The 16,205-nt window shown below is 39.0% G+C and overlaps 1 protein-coding gene and 1 non-coding gene across 2 annotated transcripts; one reads left to right on the top strand and one right to left on the bottom strand.

Annotated features, from left to right (window-relative positions):
- Positions 1 to 49: 49 nt before the first annotated feature.
- On the bottom strand, positions 50 to 1,731 carry LOC108063377 (trypsin-1). The gene is made up of 2 exons (XM_044393218.2): positions 1,009 to 1,731; positions 50 to 379 (listed from the first exon to the last, which is right to left on the bottom strand). Exons 1-2 carry the CDS (start codon positions 1,729 to 1,731, stop codon positions 50 to 52), a joined length of 1,053 nt encoding a protein of 350 aa, XP_044249153.1.
- Positions 1,732 to 15,364: 13,633 nt separating this feature from the next.
- On the top strand, positions 15,365 to 15,436 carry TRNAG-UCC (transfer RNA glycine (anticodon UCC)). Its single transcript has one exon. It is a non-coding gene; the product is annotated as a tRNA-Gly (tRNA).
- The last annotated feature ends 769 nt before the right edge of the window (positions 15,437 to 16,205 follow it).

Here is a 16,205-nt window from a genome sequence, read left to right as displayed (position 1 = left end):
AATACAGTTTAATAAAATGTTTTCCGATTAAAATATTACTAAAATACATTCAGTAATCCTCCTCGGGATAGGGCATGCAGTGGCAAGCTCCCGGTGTATTGGATCCCAGCCAGCGAAGATACTGATTGACCCTGGTGTAAACTCCCGGCGATTGGGGTCTGGCACAACCGACGCCCCAGGAAACGATCCCAGCCAGTTGATATTGCCCCGGCTGCTCGTCGAAGGTCGTCTGAAGGGGACCGCCACTGTCGCCACTGCAGGCGTCCTTGCCCCCCTCCAAAATACTCCCGGCACACAGCATATTATCCGTAATTTGCCCTGGTTTATAGGAAGTTCCATTCCGGCAGTCCGATTGGGGCAGCACTACAACTTTAACCTCCTGAATTTTAAAATATTTATAGGGCACATTTCTCACAAGAAAGGAAGCTAGCTTCGGCCAGCCGAAGCTTATATACCCTTGCAGATCATTCCTATTAATTAACAAATCGCAAAAATGTTCAATTTTCTAATATTTCTCATTAATTTTCCGATCGTTCCTATGGCAGCTATATGATATAGTAGTCCGATTTTTTAAATAATTAATTCGAAATTCAGAAATATTTAAAAAATAACATCCCCAAAAGTAGAAGGTAATATTTCAAAAAACACCGAAGCTAGAATTTTTCAAAGTTTTTTTTTTCCGATTGCTCCTATGGGAGCTATGAGATATAGTTGTCCGATCCGGTCGGCTCCGACATATATACTACCTGCAATAGAAAGAAGACTTTTGCGAAAGTTTTGTCCCGATAGCTCAAAAACTGAGAGACTAGTTTGCGTAGAAACAGACAGACGGACAGACGGACAGACGGACGGACAGACGGACAGACGGACATGGCTAGATCGACTCGTCTTGTGATGCTGATCAAGAATATATATACTTTATGGGGTCGGAAACGTCTCCTTTACTGCGTTGCAAACTTCTGACTGAAATCATAATACCCTCTGCAAGGGTATAATGAATATTTTTACCCGCAAAGTATCGGAGCCAGGTCCTCCTTCCCTCTGAGATCCCCAACCAGTGACGATTGCCAATTCGTGATCAAAACTGTCGGATTGTACGGGCAGACAAATGGGTCTCAGTCGGCGATGCTCCATATCAACCGGCTGATTTAGCCGCAGAATGGCTATATCGTTGTCGAAACTTCGCGGATTATACAGTTCATGCACCTTTACCCTGGAAACATATCTCTGGATGACGATATCTTCATTGGAATTACTACGATTGTGTTCTAGAAATCTCAGGGTAATAAGTTCCGGTGGAACTCCCTCCACACAATGTGCTGCTGTCAAGACGTATAGATCATTGATCAGAGATCCCGAGCAGTAAAAGCGATCGTAGATCAGAATCACAGCCATCCAGGGATATTGATGAACTCGCGTTTCCTCACCGCCCACGATTTTATATAGGGTATTAATAAGGCCACAGCGACAGGAAACGCAATCCCTGTCTATAGGAAAGTTGGCTACTGTGGGTCTTGAAGTCGTCGTTGTTGTTGTGGTTGTGGTTCTCCTTGTTGTAGTCGTAGTTGTACTTGATACTGGAGTAGAAGTCGCTGTTGTTGTTGTCGCGGGTGGTAAAAATATCGAACCCAGCCACTCGAAAACATTTCCCTGATTCGGCCGAATTCGCTTTTCGTCTTGGCCAAAACACAGGCCGCAAAGTAAACCGATCAAAATGAACTGAAGCTTCATCTTTCTTGGACAACTCGCTACAACTAAACTGGATACTCTAATGGATCATCCATTTAAAGCAGAAAATCAGGCTGCTAATCACGTTTTATTCTAGCATCGCCTGGCTGGGCAACTTTTCATTTTGGCAACACATTTTCCGGGCCGTCGCACAAATGAATTCATGAAATGTTTGCCAGGAGAGTGTAAATGCCTCGCAGGTTAACTAACAATCAGGGTTTGAACTGACAGGCAATGGGGCCATATTTGCCAGGGGTTTTTTGGGCGGGAAGTCAACCAGGAGGTTGTACTTTTCATTATTGCTAAATTAATGAGCTTTAATGGAGTCGAAATATAAATTAGACACGGAATATTTGTTATTATTTCCTATTTTCCCTAATCACTTCGAAATTCCTTAATCGACAACTTGGATAATTTTCATGGAAACTTTTCCAACTATTTATTAAACATTATGCAAATCAGCCGCCCAATAGGCGCTCCAATCATGACTTGACACTCCACACATTGTTGGCATCACATAACGCGAGTTTCCAATTTCCCCTTCCCCATTTTCCCCCAGATTTTCCCGCCACTTGTCATTTGCGTCTGTGTAAGCTGGCACAATAATCTGTAATAGGCTTAGGCATGAAATATTGACGCTTAGTGACCGCTTAGTGGATGCCAAATGACTAAGTAACATCAGCTCGCTGGAAGAACTCCGTCCGAAAAACTCCAAGTGTAATTAGAAGAGCTCTGAAAATTAGTGAAAGCATTTTCATAACAATTTCCGTGTGTGTGACTGTGTTTGTGCGGAAAACTAAGCCGCTTATGGGACTGTGAGCAAAGCTTTTCGACTTTGACTAATTGAATTTGGGGTATATCCATTGAGGCGTAGCTCTAACCCCAGCACACGACTTCAATTTCGATGGACACGCCCACATGGGGCAGTACGTTTCATGCTTCGGCGCCTAAATGGTAACATTTCCCCCCCATTTTATAGACTACCAACTTGATGAGCTCAATTGGAGAGTTTAGAGGGGGCCTTTTCAGGGGCAGCACCTCAGTAAATTGTCCAATTATAAAACTGCGTAGGCCAGGTAGCCAGTTCGAAAGCCAGAAGACCAGAAGACCAGAAGCCAACTCAACTCAACTCGGGGAAACTCGAGACGCATCCACATGTTTCTGTCACTTTTGATAGTCGCTCCTCTCGCTTAATTGATATTTATGGAAATGGGATTCTGCCGGAAAGTGGAGCACATGTGGGGAGATTTACAAGCCACAACATTGAACTTCATTTGCCGGGGACAGCTCATTAGAGAGTGGGAGACACTCGAAGAAACAATGCTGGAAAGCCTCTGAGGAGTAATCCACTGACCCACAACTGCAGGCCTGCAGGAAAAACCAGTGGAGGAAAAACAGCAGGAGAGCTGCTTTTGTCCAAGAAATATATGGCTTAATTGTGGCCAAGTAATAAACATGTCCAGAGTGGGTAAAAAGTTTTGGTTGCCAAGAACTTTCGACCGTTGTTTGTGGTCGCAAGCCGCAAAAGAAAACCAATTAAAATGGCAGAGCAGCAGAAGTCAGAAATTAGACGAAAAAGAAATAACTGACCAGAGTTTCAAGGGGAGGAGTAAAACAGATAAACTGAAAAGTTTTCTTAATAAAAATGAACTATTAAAATTTTACAATAAATCAATATAAATCAGTATCTCAAAACAATTTAACAACATTTACCTCCTAATAAAATAAAATAAATAATCAAATTTAATTGCCTAACTCAAGTCTCCCTTTCACAATCCAAATATTCAATTGCGAAATATATTTCTGAATACAGGGAATTTATGTTTATCTCGATGAGAACCGAATGTTTCGAATTGCGTAGGCTGATCGGCGTGATCATGATTTAATGGCAAAAGACCGAGAAAATATTTATGCACAAACACACAATATCTCGACTTGTGGCAACTACTTAGTTGTCGAACATGAGCTCTTTGGCCGCTATCGTGACAGGATCGGGCTTTAAAATACGGCTTACAAAACAGCAGGCAAAGCAGCCAAAACATTCCAACAACATTCAAGCGGCTGCGACGACTTTTAATTAAAAGCAACATTTTCACAGGCCGCAGAACAAGCTTATTAACAGTTACCCGACCCAAACTAAGAAAAAATAAAATCGCAGAAAAAAAAAAGAGGGAAAACAACGTCTGTCAATTGATAAACAAGTCAACTGTCACTTAGGCCCAGCATTGATAGCGACTCCAGCGAAGCGGCCAACGTTAATCAGGCAAAGTGTCCGGCCAATCCGAAGAGTCCTGCTCGAGGACCGGATCCAAAGACCCCAACTCCGACTCCTGCTGAAAAACTCCACTTGTTGCTGCCGGCTGATGGCGATAAGCAGCGACACATGTCACAAGATTTTTCTGCCTTTCTGCCCAGTCTCGCTTTTTCGCCTTTTGCCTTTCGTTTTTCCTTATTTTTTATTTTAATCAAAAGTGGAAATTAAACGCGGCTAATGAAGATTTTAATTGCGTGCAACGGCCAAATGGAGTTGCATGTGGGTTTCGTGGCTGTCTGGCCAGCATTACAACCATATCTATAAAAGTGTGTATATAAACGCAGATACATAGAGAGTGCATGCAACACATAAACTTGCAACTTAGGATTTACATGATCAGCGTTTGTTGCAACACGCAATCAATGTGCGAAAGAGATGGCTCCTAATCAACTTCGGCTAAGCCGCTTATGACAGTCCATAAAGGACAGTGGGTAAAAAGGAAAGGGAAGCGGCAAAAAAGGGGTATACAGTGGGCTTTTTGCTGCCAATAACAATACTTGAAGTGCCTGCTGATGAGGAGTCAATTTTAAGACTTTGACTTTACCTCTTGGTGTTGATGTGAAAAGCATTTTTAATACCCTTTAAGAATTCATTTCAAATTGTTTTTTTTTTATTTTTTAAGAATTTGAATAAAAATGATTGTTTTAGGTATTTTTTTTAATTAAATGGGATATTAAATATAAAATATATAATATTAATTTATAATATTAATAGAAGTTATTTACATATAAAACGATTTCGTTTTTTTAATATCAGTCTATACTTTAATAATAACATTAAATTCTAAGACTTTGTATTTAAAAATCAAAAGAAATATTATTAAAAAGTGTTATCCAGTAGTAAAGTCTCTAACAGTATCTTCTGAGTATATTATGCAGCTACTTTTACCTCAAACAAGTTACATTCCGTCCACTTAACCCTGTACACCCCGTTCATTCTATTGATACACATGCTATCAGCCAGTTAAAGAGCAATTGATTGCTCAGAAAACATACACATCAAAATCCTTTGTCATGCACCCAATTTACATAGAGCTGGTTTTTCCCCCGACTACGTCAACCTCCCAACAATTTCCGCCCCCAACCAGAAAAACGAAGAGAAAATGTGAAAAATGTCACGCTTCATTTGCTTTAACCGTTCAAACGGACACCTGGCCAAAAGGTAACCCTCAAAGGAGATAGAAAGAAAGAGCAATACAGTAGATGAAAGGTATGGTATGGTATGGAAAAAAGTCAACACGGCACACAAATTCCATGAGAGACGTGAAAACAAATCGAATCGGACAGATCGATTAGGCATACAAATGTGCAATTAGAAGTGGAAAGTTCACTTCGTCCACTTGAGATGGATATGTGTGCCCGATATATATATGCTCATATATATATGGCGGATATATAGGTAGATTGTAGCTACCCTTTGCCCAATTAGGCGTTACAAATTGTTAGATAGATGACAGGAATAGGAACAGGAAGCGGAAGCAAACAAGCAAACAGCTAACGAGCCATGTAAAAGAGATGACAGCCAGGTTATCTCCATCGCATTTCCCCGCTTTTCCGCCTCGGTTTCAATTAATTAAATTAAATTTTGAGAGTACATTTTTTTGTTCGTAATTTACGAACCATTCGGTTAACCAATGTCTGACGCTGGCCACAAATTTCAATAATTACCGACAGTTTTTAATTATCCAACAGAACGGAAAATTCGGCAGTGTGAGGGCATTTTATTGCCCAAAATAGTTTGAACAGCATTTAATTATTATTTATGATTGTTTAGCGCATTTTTACTGAAATTGATTTATGCGGTTTTCTCGTGTCTGGTCAAGTTTATTAATTTGTTAAAGCCAGCAGCGATTTGACACAAAGTCCGCCAGCACCGCCCACTATTTGACTGAAATACATGTGGGCCCATGTCATGCCGCCTGCCCATTACAATTACATATTAATTAATATCAATTTTATTTCGGGGGCGGGCGTTGAACCATGTAAAGCTATAATTAACAAATTTTCGATTTCGATTTGGGGAGATGAAATTATGGTCACTTGTCGTGTGGAAATTGTTAAGGAAAAGAAGAATGAAACAGTCTTTTAGAGACATTTTAATAAATTAAATTGTATTGTTTCTTTCGAAGAGTTTTTTTAAATATTCCGTTCACAATATAAAACTTTTTTATATTTAAGAAAATTGGTCCACAAAATTCCGGAACAGAAACAAATAAACGGTTTCAGACAATAATAAATATATAAAAATATTTTTTATAACATAAAATATTGTTGTAAACACAAAAATAAAAAAAATAACTTTATATTAAAGTTATGCTAATAAAATATAGAAAAAACGATGCATATCCGATCAGATTTAAATGTCTACTCCTTTAAAATTGGGTTAATTTAAGTGGCCAGCCCCAAAAGCAAACATTTCCTGCTTTCGCCGGTGCTTTTCTGCTTTCCCCGTGCTCAAACAGACCCCCTCCTGCCAACGCTCCTCCTCTCGTCTTAACCCACTGATGGCAGTGCAAATAGCCAGACAGCAGAGCAAACCCAATGAGCAACGCCTGCGTGAAAAATGCAAATCAATTCAATTAAAAAAGAACAAGAGCAACGTGCAACAACGAGCAATGCAGCAACAATAGCCAGGATGCATAGCCGCGAGGTAGAAGAAACATACGATCCGATGCTATATGCTCTCCTCCAGCTGAAGAAAAGCCCCGACAGAAATGAAAAGAAAAGGAAACGAAACAAAACACGCTCCATAAAGATCCCGGACAACAGCAACAACAACAACAGCAGCAACTACAACACATGCCACAAAAGTGTTGCAGTTACAAGAATTTTAATCAAGCGTTTAACACTAAACGCGCCACAAGTCGCAGAAGGCAAAAGACGAAGGCGACTTTTGCGGCTGCGCAGACGCATAAACAATTTCAAATTGTTGTAGCTGCTATAGTTGTTGTTGTTCCAGTTGTTGTTGTTGTTGTGTCTGCCTGGCAGCCTTTTATTGGCATTGTGTTGTTGCCGTGCCGCCTGTTGTTGCTGTTGTGCATAAATTAACTTGCCGCTTGTCTAGCCCCGGCAGCAACATCAACCTCTCTGGGCACAGGAAAAAAATCATTTATATTCTTCAATTGTTGTATCATTTTGATAAGTTTATATTATCCGCTAGATTTAATAAATACTTTCTTGATTTTAAGCAGTAAAAATAAGCCTAAAATAAGGTTTTACCTATCGAAAAATTAAATATACAATTTAAATTGGTAAATAACATCAACATTTCCGGGATAAAAAAATACTAATCAAATCTGATGTGCAGAATAAAGTTTTCTAATTAAATATTATTACTTTAAAATTATAAACATTTTATACCGAAAAGTTTATTATTACTACTCATTCATACTTTTTGGAAACTCGTGAAACTTCAATTTTTATACATTTTCGGTTTATGTATTGAATGTACTGTTATTACCACCAAATAAATATGAAGACCAACAAAACCAATTTCTTGGGAAGACTTCCGCGAATTTAATTAGTAGACGATTCTTATTTAATACTTAATTTTATATTTTTAAAGTCAAAAAATTATTTACGTACATTCCAAAAATCATTTAAAACTGATATTGCTTTTTTCCCCGTGTGACGGTTTTTGGTTTGTTTTTAGCATTGGCTTTTCTCCATCTTATTCCTCTCCTTGGGTTTTGGACAAATTTAAATTTGCATGACAGACGCACATTGATCATATTGGCGCTGGGTTAAGGGAGGGGCACGCGGGGCATGAGGGGGTTAAACATGCCACAACGAGCTCCAACTGTGCCAAAAGGAGTCTTTCAATTTCATTCGATTCAATGCTGTTTCTGTTCCTTTTTCAATTAACCAAACATGCGGAGCACTCAAAATGTCATTTGGTTTTGTCAAATGTTTTGTGTGCGTCTGTCTGTCGGTTTTCCATGTCTGGGGGAAACAGACAATAATTTAGGCCAGCAGCATGCGTGAAACTCCCATAAAAAATCATTCAATAAATCACAACAAATTAACATAAATCTTGTTCTGTCGTCGGCGCTTTTCAGCTAGGGGATTTCAGTGACTGGAGGGCGGGGCAACTCAAGTGGGGTCCCCTCCTTCTCCTCCTCCCAGAAAAGCTCCTCTGGTGCTATACTCCCGATGTTGATGATGATGTCGATCGTAAATCGTGAAAATTTTGACAAATGCCCAAAAGCTTCCACGCACTCAAATGGGCAATAAAAAATTAAAAAGTAAATATATTGAAACGACGCAGCCTTCGTCGGGCCACAAGAAAAAAATCTTTATTGCATCTTTAACAGCAGCAAAAACACAACGCAGAAAAAGAACATGGATATTTCTCAGCGAAGAGGGAATACTCTAGATATAAGACGACCTAACTTTTAAAATATTTTTTAAAAATCGTATGTAAATTCTAAAATATTTGTAATTAAATATAAGTTATCCATTTTAAACCATGGCATATGATACCATGTATTGAAATCCATATCCCTTAAAAGGGTATTTAAATCGAGTGCGATATCATCTAAAATCTAACCAAAACAGATGCACAAATTCTCTGGGTCTCTTTGCACACACACACGTGCACTCCCCTTAGATGACACAAATGGCACACAAAATGTATCTTTTAAAACGCAAAATGAGCACCATAAATGCGAGGCAGACTACAATGTGAGGCAGATCGGGGGCAGGAAGATATGGAGAGTGGGTCTCCTAAGGGAGGGACAACCGCGCACATGTCTGCAAAGTGTTAATGTGAATTTATGATGCATTACGCGCCATCGCCACTGGAGAGCCTCATATTCAAACTCATTCTCCATACTCCAACTCGGGTACCTAACTGTCGTCTGGCTGCACTTTCGGCCAAGATAGATAGCTTCTTTTGCTCCGAGCTTCAATTTTTCTAGTAGCGTAATGAAAAACAGATTTGAGAAAGTTTTTACGATTTTTTCTCATTCGACTTGCTTGATTTTTCGGTAGTTTTTATGATGGAAATTTGGAGTGAAGTTTTATTATTGTAATAAACGAAAGAGTGCTGGAAGATCAAAGCATTAAGTTCGGGTATTTTGGTTATAATTAAGAATGTGAAAATGCTTGAAAGGATGTTTATATGGAGTTGAAGATGATGTAAGAATATTTCGTACTTTTCTTTTAATATTTCCCTTTTATTTAAGACAACATTTCCTCTTTCAATTTCCAATTTCCCAAAATTTCTTCACAGCTAACACTTATTAAATTATCCCGCCCCTTGACTAATTGAAACCAGAAATGGTTAACCCCAAAATCTCGCGGTTTTCAAAGGCCACCCCTGAAAAAGTCACACCTGAAGTCCATAACAAATTTAATTAAGGGCCTCTAATAAACTTTCAATCAAGACAAATACCCAAAAATACACCACTTTATATAGAAGTGGGGTTGGATATGGATATGGTACCAAAAATAGGAGGCGTCTGTGCGTGCAACGCCCATTGAAATGCATTATCGAGGGGTGCGGCAGGTCGGTCAATTTTTGAAGTCTCGGCAAAGACAATTTGCTCCAGTTCACAATTGTGGGCGGGTAGAAATGGGAATGGTATCGGATCGCAGAGAAAAAGGGGCGGAAGGGCGTTGACAGCTGCGCCTGGTGGCCCCAAACTATACGAGAATCGTATAATTTATGCAGTTCCACAAGTTTAGACAACCATTTCAAGAGGAGTTGGGGAGTCCGACTCACCGCAATGAGCATGACAAATTTTTGTTCGGGGCGCTTGCTGGCTTTTGAAGTTCTCTTTCTTTTCGCAAAACTCCCCGAGTCACCTTCGCAGATGGATCTGTGCGCCTTATAGACCATATAGCCTGGGTGCTTAGCCCCCATCCACGTTCTCCTGTTGGCGGCAGCTCGTAAATAAAATCGTAAATTGCCATTTTGTTTTATTGTCGTCCAGCCAGCCCGGTCGACAGACAGTTTTTATTTTTATTGAGCTCGTTTTGTTGCTGAAGGAGGATGGTGAGGAGGTTGAGGAGGAGGCTCCTCTGAAGGAGGCCTTGTGGGATGCAAAAGTTATCGTGGTTGCCACGACATGTCGTTAATGAGCCATAAAGGTGTGCAGCGGGCTCACCGCCAGGTATTGAAATCGAAAAGCCGGGGAGGTACGCAGCACGTATATAACTCCCAGATGGACAAGTTGAGCTGGGAAATGGGAAATTGGGCACTGAAAGTGTTTCTCGATTTCCTTCTCTTGGGAATTTATGAGCGGTGAAGTTCTTTATTTTGATCTGGCCATTCGAGAGTGATTTATAGATAGGGGAATATACTTTTGTTTGTTCGGAAACGTTCATTGTGATTGGTTTATGCCTATAAGAAATAATATATGGCAAATATAAATACAATCCTTTTTAATGTAGGTAAATCTATTATAAATATATTTTCCTCTTAAAAAACGTGTTTCTAAGGAATTTACCAGCACTCCTTTAACCATTTGCTGATGTGTTAATGCAAATTCTGGTTCCTCCAGTTGGGATCTATGATATATGAAGTCCCAGCCTGATGCTCTATAGAGAATTACAAATTGCACGCACAGACAGCTCCACAAGGGCAGAGAGAAGGGGAAGGGGAAGTGGTGCTTCACTTAATGATTAATGTAAGTCGCGTACCAGAATCGAAGAGAGATGATGACGATGGCACTGTGACGGAGCTTTTCTTTCCTGGAACCGAGCACAATGGCCATTGGCAATGTCATTGCCTGACTGACGGAGTGACTGACTGAGGGACTGACTGGCCAACTATCTCCGGCTGACTGACAGTAAATAATCTATCAATAATTGAGAAGGCCTCTTTGCCTGGCATTGGCATCATCGCCAGTCGAAAGAGGAGCGGCTCGTGCTATCGGATCCCCAAATGGAACCCTTCTTGGACCACACTTGGCGACGCCAAAGGATTCCGACTCCGATTCTGATTCCCTCCTCCGATTATTCTCTTTATGGAGCCAAAGTCGTTGATAGGCTGCCCTCTCCTGTTCCCGATTTCCTGCCTGCAAGTATCTCCTGGACCTCCGGAGTCCAAGAGCCAACTCCTCGGAACGCATCGCTTTCATGGCTGACTGAGTTTGCGCTCGATTCGATTATTTATGTCATTTGCTTTGACATTTATCATTCCACGATTTCACCATTTTTTGCCCCACTCCTTGAATGTCTATAAATGCACTTGAAAAAAAAGAGTAAATAAATAAAAACAGATATGAAATTTTATAGTTTGGACAACCGTAAAACAAACAAATATTTTTATTAATAAAAAATGGCCATTTAAGAAACAATTTAAAAGGAACCAGATTTTTCATCTCATATGATCTATATTATTTTTCCAATTTATTTAAACATTATTATAATATTTTTTGAAAGATCTTCCGTTCCTTTTTTAAATAAAATCTTTTTTAAATTAAATCTATTTAATTCACTGGACATTTTTAGTTTTTCTCAGTGCTCCTTGATTTTTTTCCTGCTATTGTCAAGGCCAGAAGATGATGACGACGCTGTCCGATAGCCACTCACTCCATCGTCGCTTTTGGCTATTTATGGGAGCGCTACTTAACATAAATTTTATTGCTCTTGCTGTTTGCTCATTTGGGGCTAGGCTGTAGGACCTCAGAACTCGGAACTTGGACCGATATATATATCTGTGGCTTACTCACCGGGACAACCAATGAGCAGGATGGATGCTCTCATCGAATCCAAGCTCCTGCTGTCTATGAATTGATGAGGATTCATTTATTGTATGATTAGTTTTGCCTTTATGGAGTGTTCCACTTTATTTCCCTTTGCTCCTTTTTAATGGAACTGAGTCGCCAGTCGCATTAGCCGGCAATATACTATATAGAGCTTGCACACTTAAATGAAATTATTATTCATCGCTGCATTCCCTGTACCTTGCATATACGTGTAGTTAATTGAAAATTATTCAACAGCCAGGCAAACTTCAGCCACAGGCCAAGTACCATGGTCCCAGAAACAGGTTAACTCGGTTAACTCGATTCCATGACTCATGGCGACCAGAAAACGGGGTCAGAGGTGCGGGAGGCGCACAGATGTCAATCACTCAGAATGCAGTTTGCAGTGATTTACCAGGAAATTATTGATGAACGAGGCTTTCTGGGTCTCATGATGATGCCCCAAAACAAAACTAATGACTTCGATCCCATACCTTGAGCCTGCCACTAAGCAATTTCCGAAAGTTGCCAAGTCAGACGAAGGAGAGCCAACAATTATGTTGCCCCACTGTCAAATGCAAATGTTACTGCCCATCAGGCAGTTGGCTTTGGGATGGGTTTTCGGTTTGGTTCGGATCGTTTTGGGATTGGGTTTGAGTTTGGGTCTCGGCCACATGCGAAAACCTGCCGAGTCAAAAATCGATGCGTAATTAATTGGCCTGAGCAAGTTTCGCATGCCGCATGCAATTAAAAATTCATATTCAAGTTCAATGTCTGGAAACTTAGACAACCGCTCTCTAAGTTGCTTTCAACAGAACGCCACATGTGGTGAGGATAGCAAATGGAGGTTGTGGTGGTGAGGAGTTCGGGGCCTAAGAGGCGTCGCGGTGCAAATTTTTAACCATTCCGCCGCATACACTGAGGGAAACAGCGTTTTGCGTTTAATTAAGAAGGTGCAGAGGAAATAACGTTAATTACAAATGAATTATTAAACGATTTATGTGTATATGAGAACGTTGTAATAAAATTTGAATCCAAATTTTAACCTCAATCTACAATAATAATTTTAATCATCATATTTAATTCGATAAACTATTTATTGCCAACTTTTTAAAGTGTCTCATCGTGTTCAAAAAAGTGTGTGAAAATTGAACATTTGCGTAATCGGATTAAAACTAAAATCTTTTTTAGGGTATAGGGTGTATCTTTCTTATTTCATTTTTTTAATTTCATATATTTTTAGGTACCTAAATAACAATTTACAAATAAGATTTTTCAAGTGTTACAAAATTCTTTTGGGCTTAAATTTAAAACTGAAGAGTAAACAGGCCCTTCTAAATTTAAAAAAATGTTTTAAATAATATTTGAATTTCCTTCCGTGTACATGGGCATGCATCCTTCTGGCCTGGGGACTTGTTTTGACCATTCCCATCCGTGTGGCTGGGCTGCCTTACATAGTTGCTGTGTGTGGGCTCCTCAAGGAGGCTGTTGGCGGTTGCAGGGGGTTAGGCATCTCGAAAATATATGGTCCGTTGATTACCGCTTGCTGTGATTTTTGATTATGCAGTTTCCGTTTCGTTTTTACTGGCTTTTCATTCACCCATTCATTCTTTCTTTGGCTTTTTTTCTTCGCATTTTGCATATGTAATTTTGAGGGCAACGCATTTCAAGGACTGTTAAATGCAGCGTTCTTGCAGTGCATAATTAGTTTGATACGCTCACTCGTAAAATCGGACTTTAAACATAACCGTTTCATTATGATCGAGAAACCAGTCAGGCAGTTCTTGAGAACCAACTTTATTTGCTCTTGAAATGTAATTACTAAATAAACCCAACAGGCTTAAGTGCTTAGCCGAAACGTAACAACTTTATTTTATGTTCTACATCGGCTCAAAGTTAATGAGTTAATCTGTAGAAAAAATATGTAAGGAATTCTTAATATCTAAAGGCTATTCAAGTTCAATCATTCATTTCGGAATAAATAAAGATTAACTCCGATATCTAACAATGTCTGCGAAGCAATCTAATTCTTTAATAATCCACCATGACTAAACAAAAAAGCTTTTTGGAAAAAAACTGGAACCTTGTAGGGCGATTAACCCCAAATAATGAAGACAATTAACCAAAGTAGACAACTCAATAGGAACCGGCACCCCAAAAGTTAAAGAAAGAAATATCGAATTAATAAATTACCAGAGAGAAACTCTTTTCGGGGAGCAACAGGTTCGAACCATTTCCAAAGCCAAACTTTGTAACTCCGACAATGACATCATTTGGCATCAGTGTCAACTTCATTGTTCTCTTCCCCCACCCCATTGTATTTTCCCCTTTTTAAGATGAAAACCCACCGTATCCACAATCCCAGCAAAGTCCCATCAATTATGTGCCCCATAGACTATGGTCGAAAAAGGTAGCCAAATGAAACTGGGCATTCGTTTGATAGATTTTGATGTATTGCCTGCAATTTGTTAGGCCCGGCCAAATGCTTTCGGATACGGGAAATTACCGACACGCTGTGAGCGGATCATACAAATTAATTAAATACCGGGGAGATCGATTCAAAAAAGAGAGAAAAACACTTTAGGGAGTCCATGTCAAAGATCAAAACCAAACACGATTCGGTTATTTAGGCTCGAACTGCTGTTTGTCTTTCGTTTTACACGGTTCGCCAGGCGGCAAATAAATATAAAAGAGCTAAGGTTGGTGTGTAATAAATAGTTTAGCTCGTGGACCGCATGTGGTTTGCCTTTAACCTTTTGTTACTTGTTTTTCTGTGAGTGGGTGTGTTTTTTGAGTTATTTGACCCACCGAACTCCGCATTTGCATATAAAAGCTTTGGCAGTACTGATGGAACTGCCACTAAAGTTGAATGCGTTGGAAAACCTATCAAAGGTTGTGCACGTCTCATTTGTCACACTTAATTTATAAGATTTTTAAGTAAATTATTCAGCCATTTATTTCAGGCTCTCATTTTAATGTTAAGCATAAGGCAAATTTTAAAAGCATGGCTGTCATACAAATAAAAGAGTGATTGGATAATGCTAGAATGCATGGTCTTAAGGGACTTATTAACCACAAAGTATTGAAGCAACTCGTCCTAAAACTTATTACTTAACAATCAAAACATATGCTGCAATGCATTTTAAGCCCTGAGTCAGAAATATTTAATTCTGATTATAAGGAAATGGTTAAAATGCGTTTATCTATCAAAAACATTTTAAAGAGGTTTTGATATTTATTTAATAAGTAAAATAACCACTTTAATAAAAGCCGTGATATTTATTTAATGTGTTAAAAGACAACTTATCATTGTTTTGGATTTATTCAGCTGTGTCATTATTAATTTGTAGCTACGTCAGTTTCCCAAAAATATATTTAGCTATCTCTGCATTTATGTGGCAACGTGCCAAATCAAATTAGTGGTTGACTGAACCCAACAAAATATATAATTTCTTAATGGTTGCTAAAACGACCCAATTTGATAATCAGAACATAAAGATTTCCATAATCTCGTTTTGTTAAGCGTGGCTGGCGCTTGTTCTATTTTTAGAACGCGGTTCTCTTCGAGTCTCTCTTCTGGGAGTAAGGGTTTGACTCATAGGGGTAAATTTTCTCGCCCCATTCAATGGGCGTTGGTGGTGTAATGGTCAGCATAGTTGCCTTCCAAGCAGTTGATCCGGGTTCGATTCCCGGCCAACGCACAAGTAAATTTTTTAATTTTTTTTTTTTAATTTTTTTTTTTTTTTAATATATTTATTAGTTTTTCCGTGTTACTGTCTAGAATTTAAGCGCAGTAAGGAAACAGAATGTACACAAATTAATAAATAGCACGTTCAAGAAGGATTTCTTATGCTAATTTATTTACTAGCAAAGTCCAATTGAGTATAACACCTGCTTTCAATTAATTTTATCAAGTCTAGCTATTTAATACCTCGCCCAACTGTCTGAATTCAAATATTTGCATAGAAAATTTAATTATGCTGACATTGTCTCTGCCCTGAACATGTAAATATTTAAGCTTGTAATTTGGTGTTCGTAAATAAGATGAACATCTTTGGCCAGGTCCAAGGTCAATGAACGTTGCCCTGGGGAGGGGTATAAATACACTAGAACTGGGAGTAATTAGTATGCCGTTTGCGTTTAGCAAAGCGTTTTGTTTGCACTAAATTCTCAATAACAGATTTTCAGAGTACCAAACACCCAGGGGAAAATGTTGGCATTTTTATAGGGACAAGTGTGTTGGCCGAGAATAAAGATTTCCATTATAAGAAGCAATAGTAACTAATTGAGAACTTAAATAAAATTTTCACACTAAAATAAATAAAATGTCAAATTATTTCCGGATGCCAACATTTTAGCTTGGCTTTTTCTCTCCTTTTTATCCGCTTCCTTGGCAACTCATTTGCTATTCATTTCACTGCTGTCCTGTTCTTGACTTAGGCGTATTACTGCAAATATCAATTAATGCCG

The sequence above is a fragment of the Drosophila takahashii genome, chromosome 2R (genome assembly GCF_030179915.1).
Source record: "Drosophila takahashii strain IR98-3 E-12201 chromosome 2R, DtakHiC1v2, whole genome shotgun sequence".
Classification (NCBI taxonomy): Eukaryota; Metazoa; Arthropoda; class Insecta; order Diptera; family Drosophilidae; genus Drosophila; species Drosophila takahashii.
The sequence above is the reverse complement of the archived record's forward strand: the minus strand, read 5'-3'. Positions and strand labels throughout refer to the sequence as shown.

Bases quoted from the DNA above. Each gene is read 5' to 3' on its own strand.
- LOC108063377 (XM_044393218.2), bottom strand. From the start codon at position 1,731: ATGAAGCTTCAGTTCATTTTGATCGGTTTACTTTGCGGCCTGTGTTTT. The intron at 380-1,008 runs GTAAAAATATTC...TTTAAAATTCAG, and splicing joins CTGGCTCCGATACTTTGCGG to GAGGTTAAAGTTGTAGTGCT.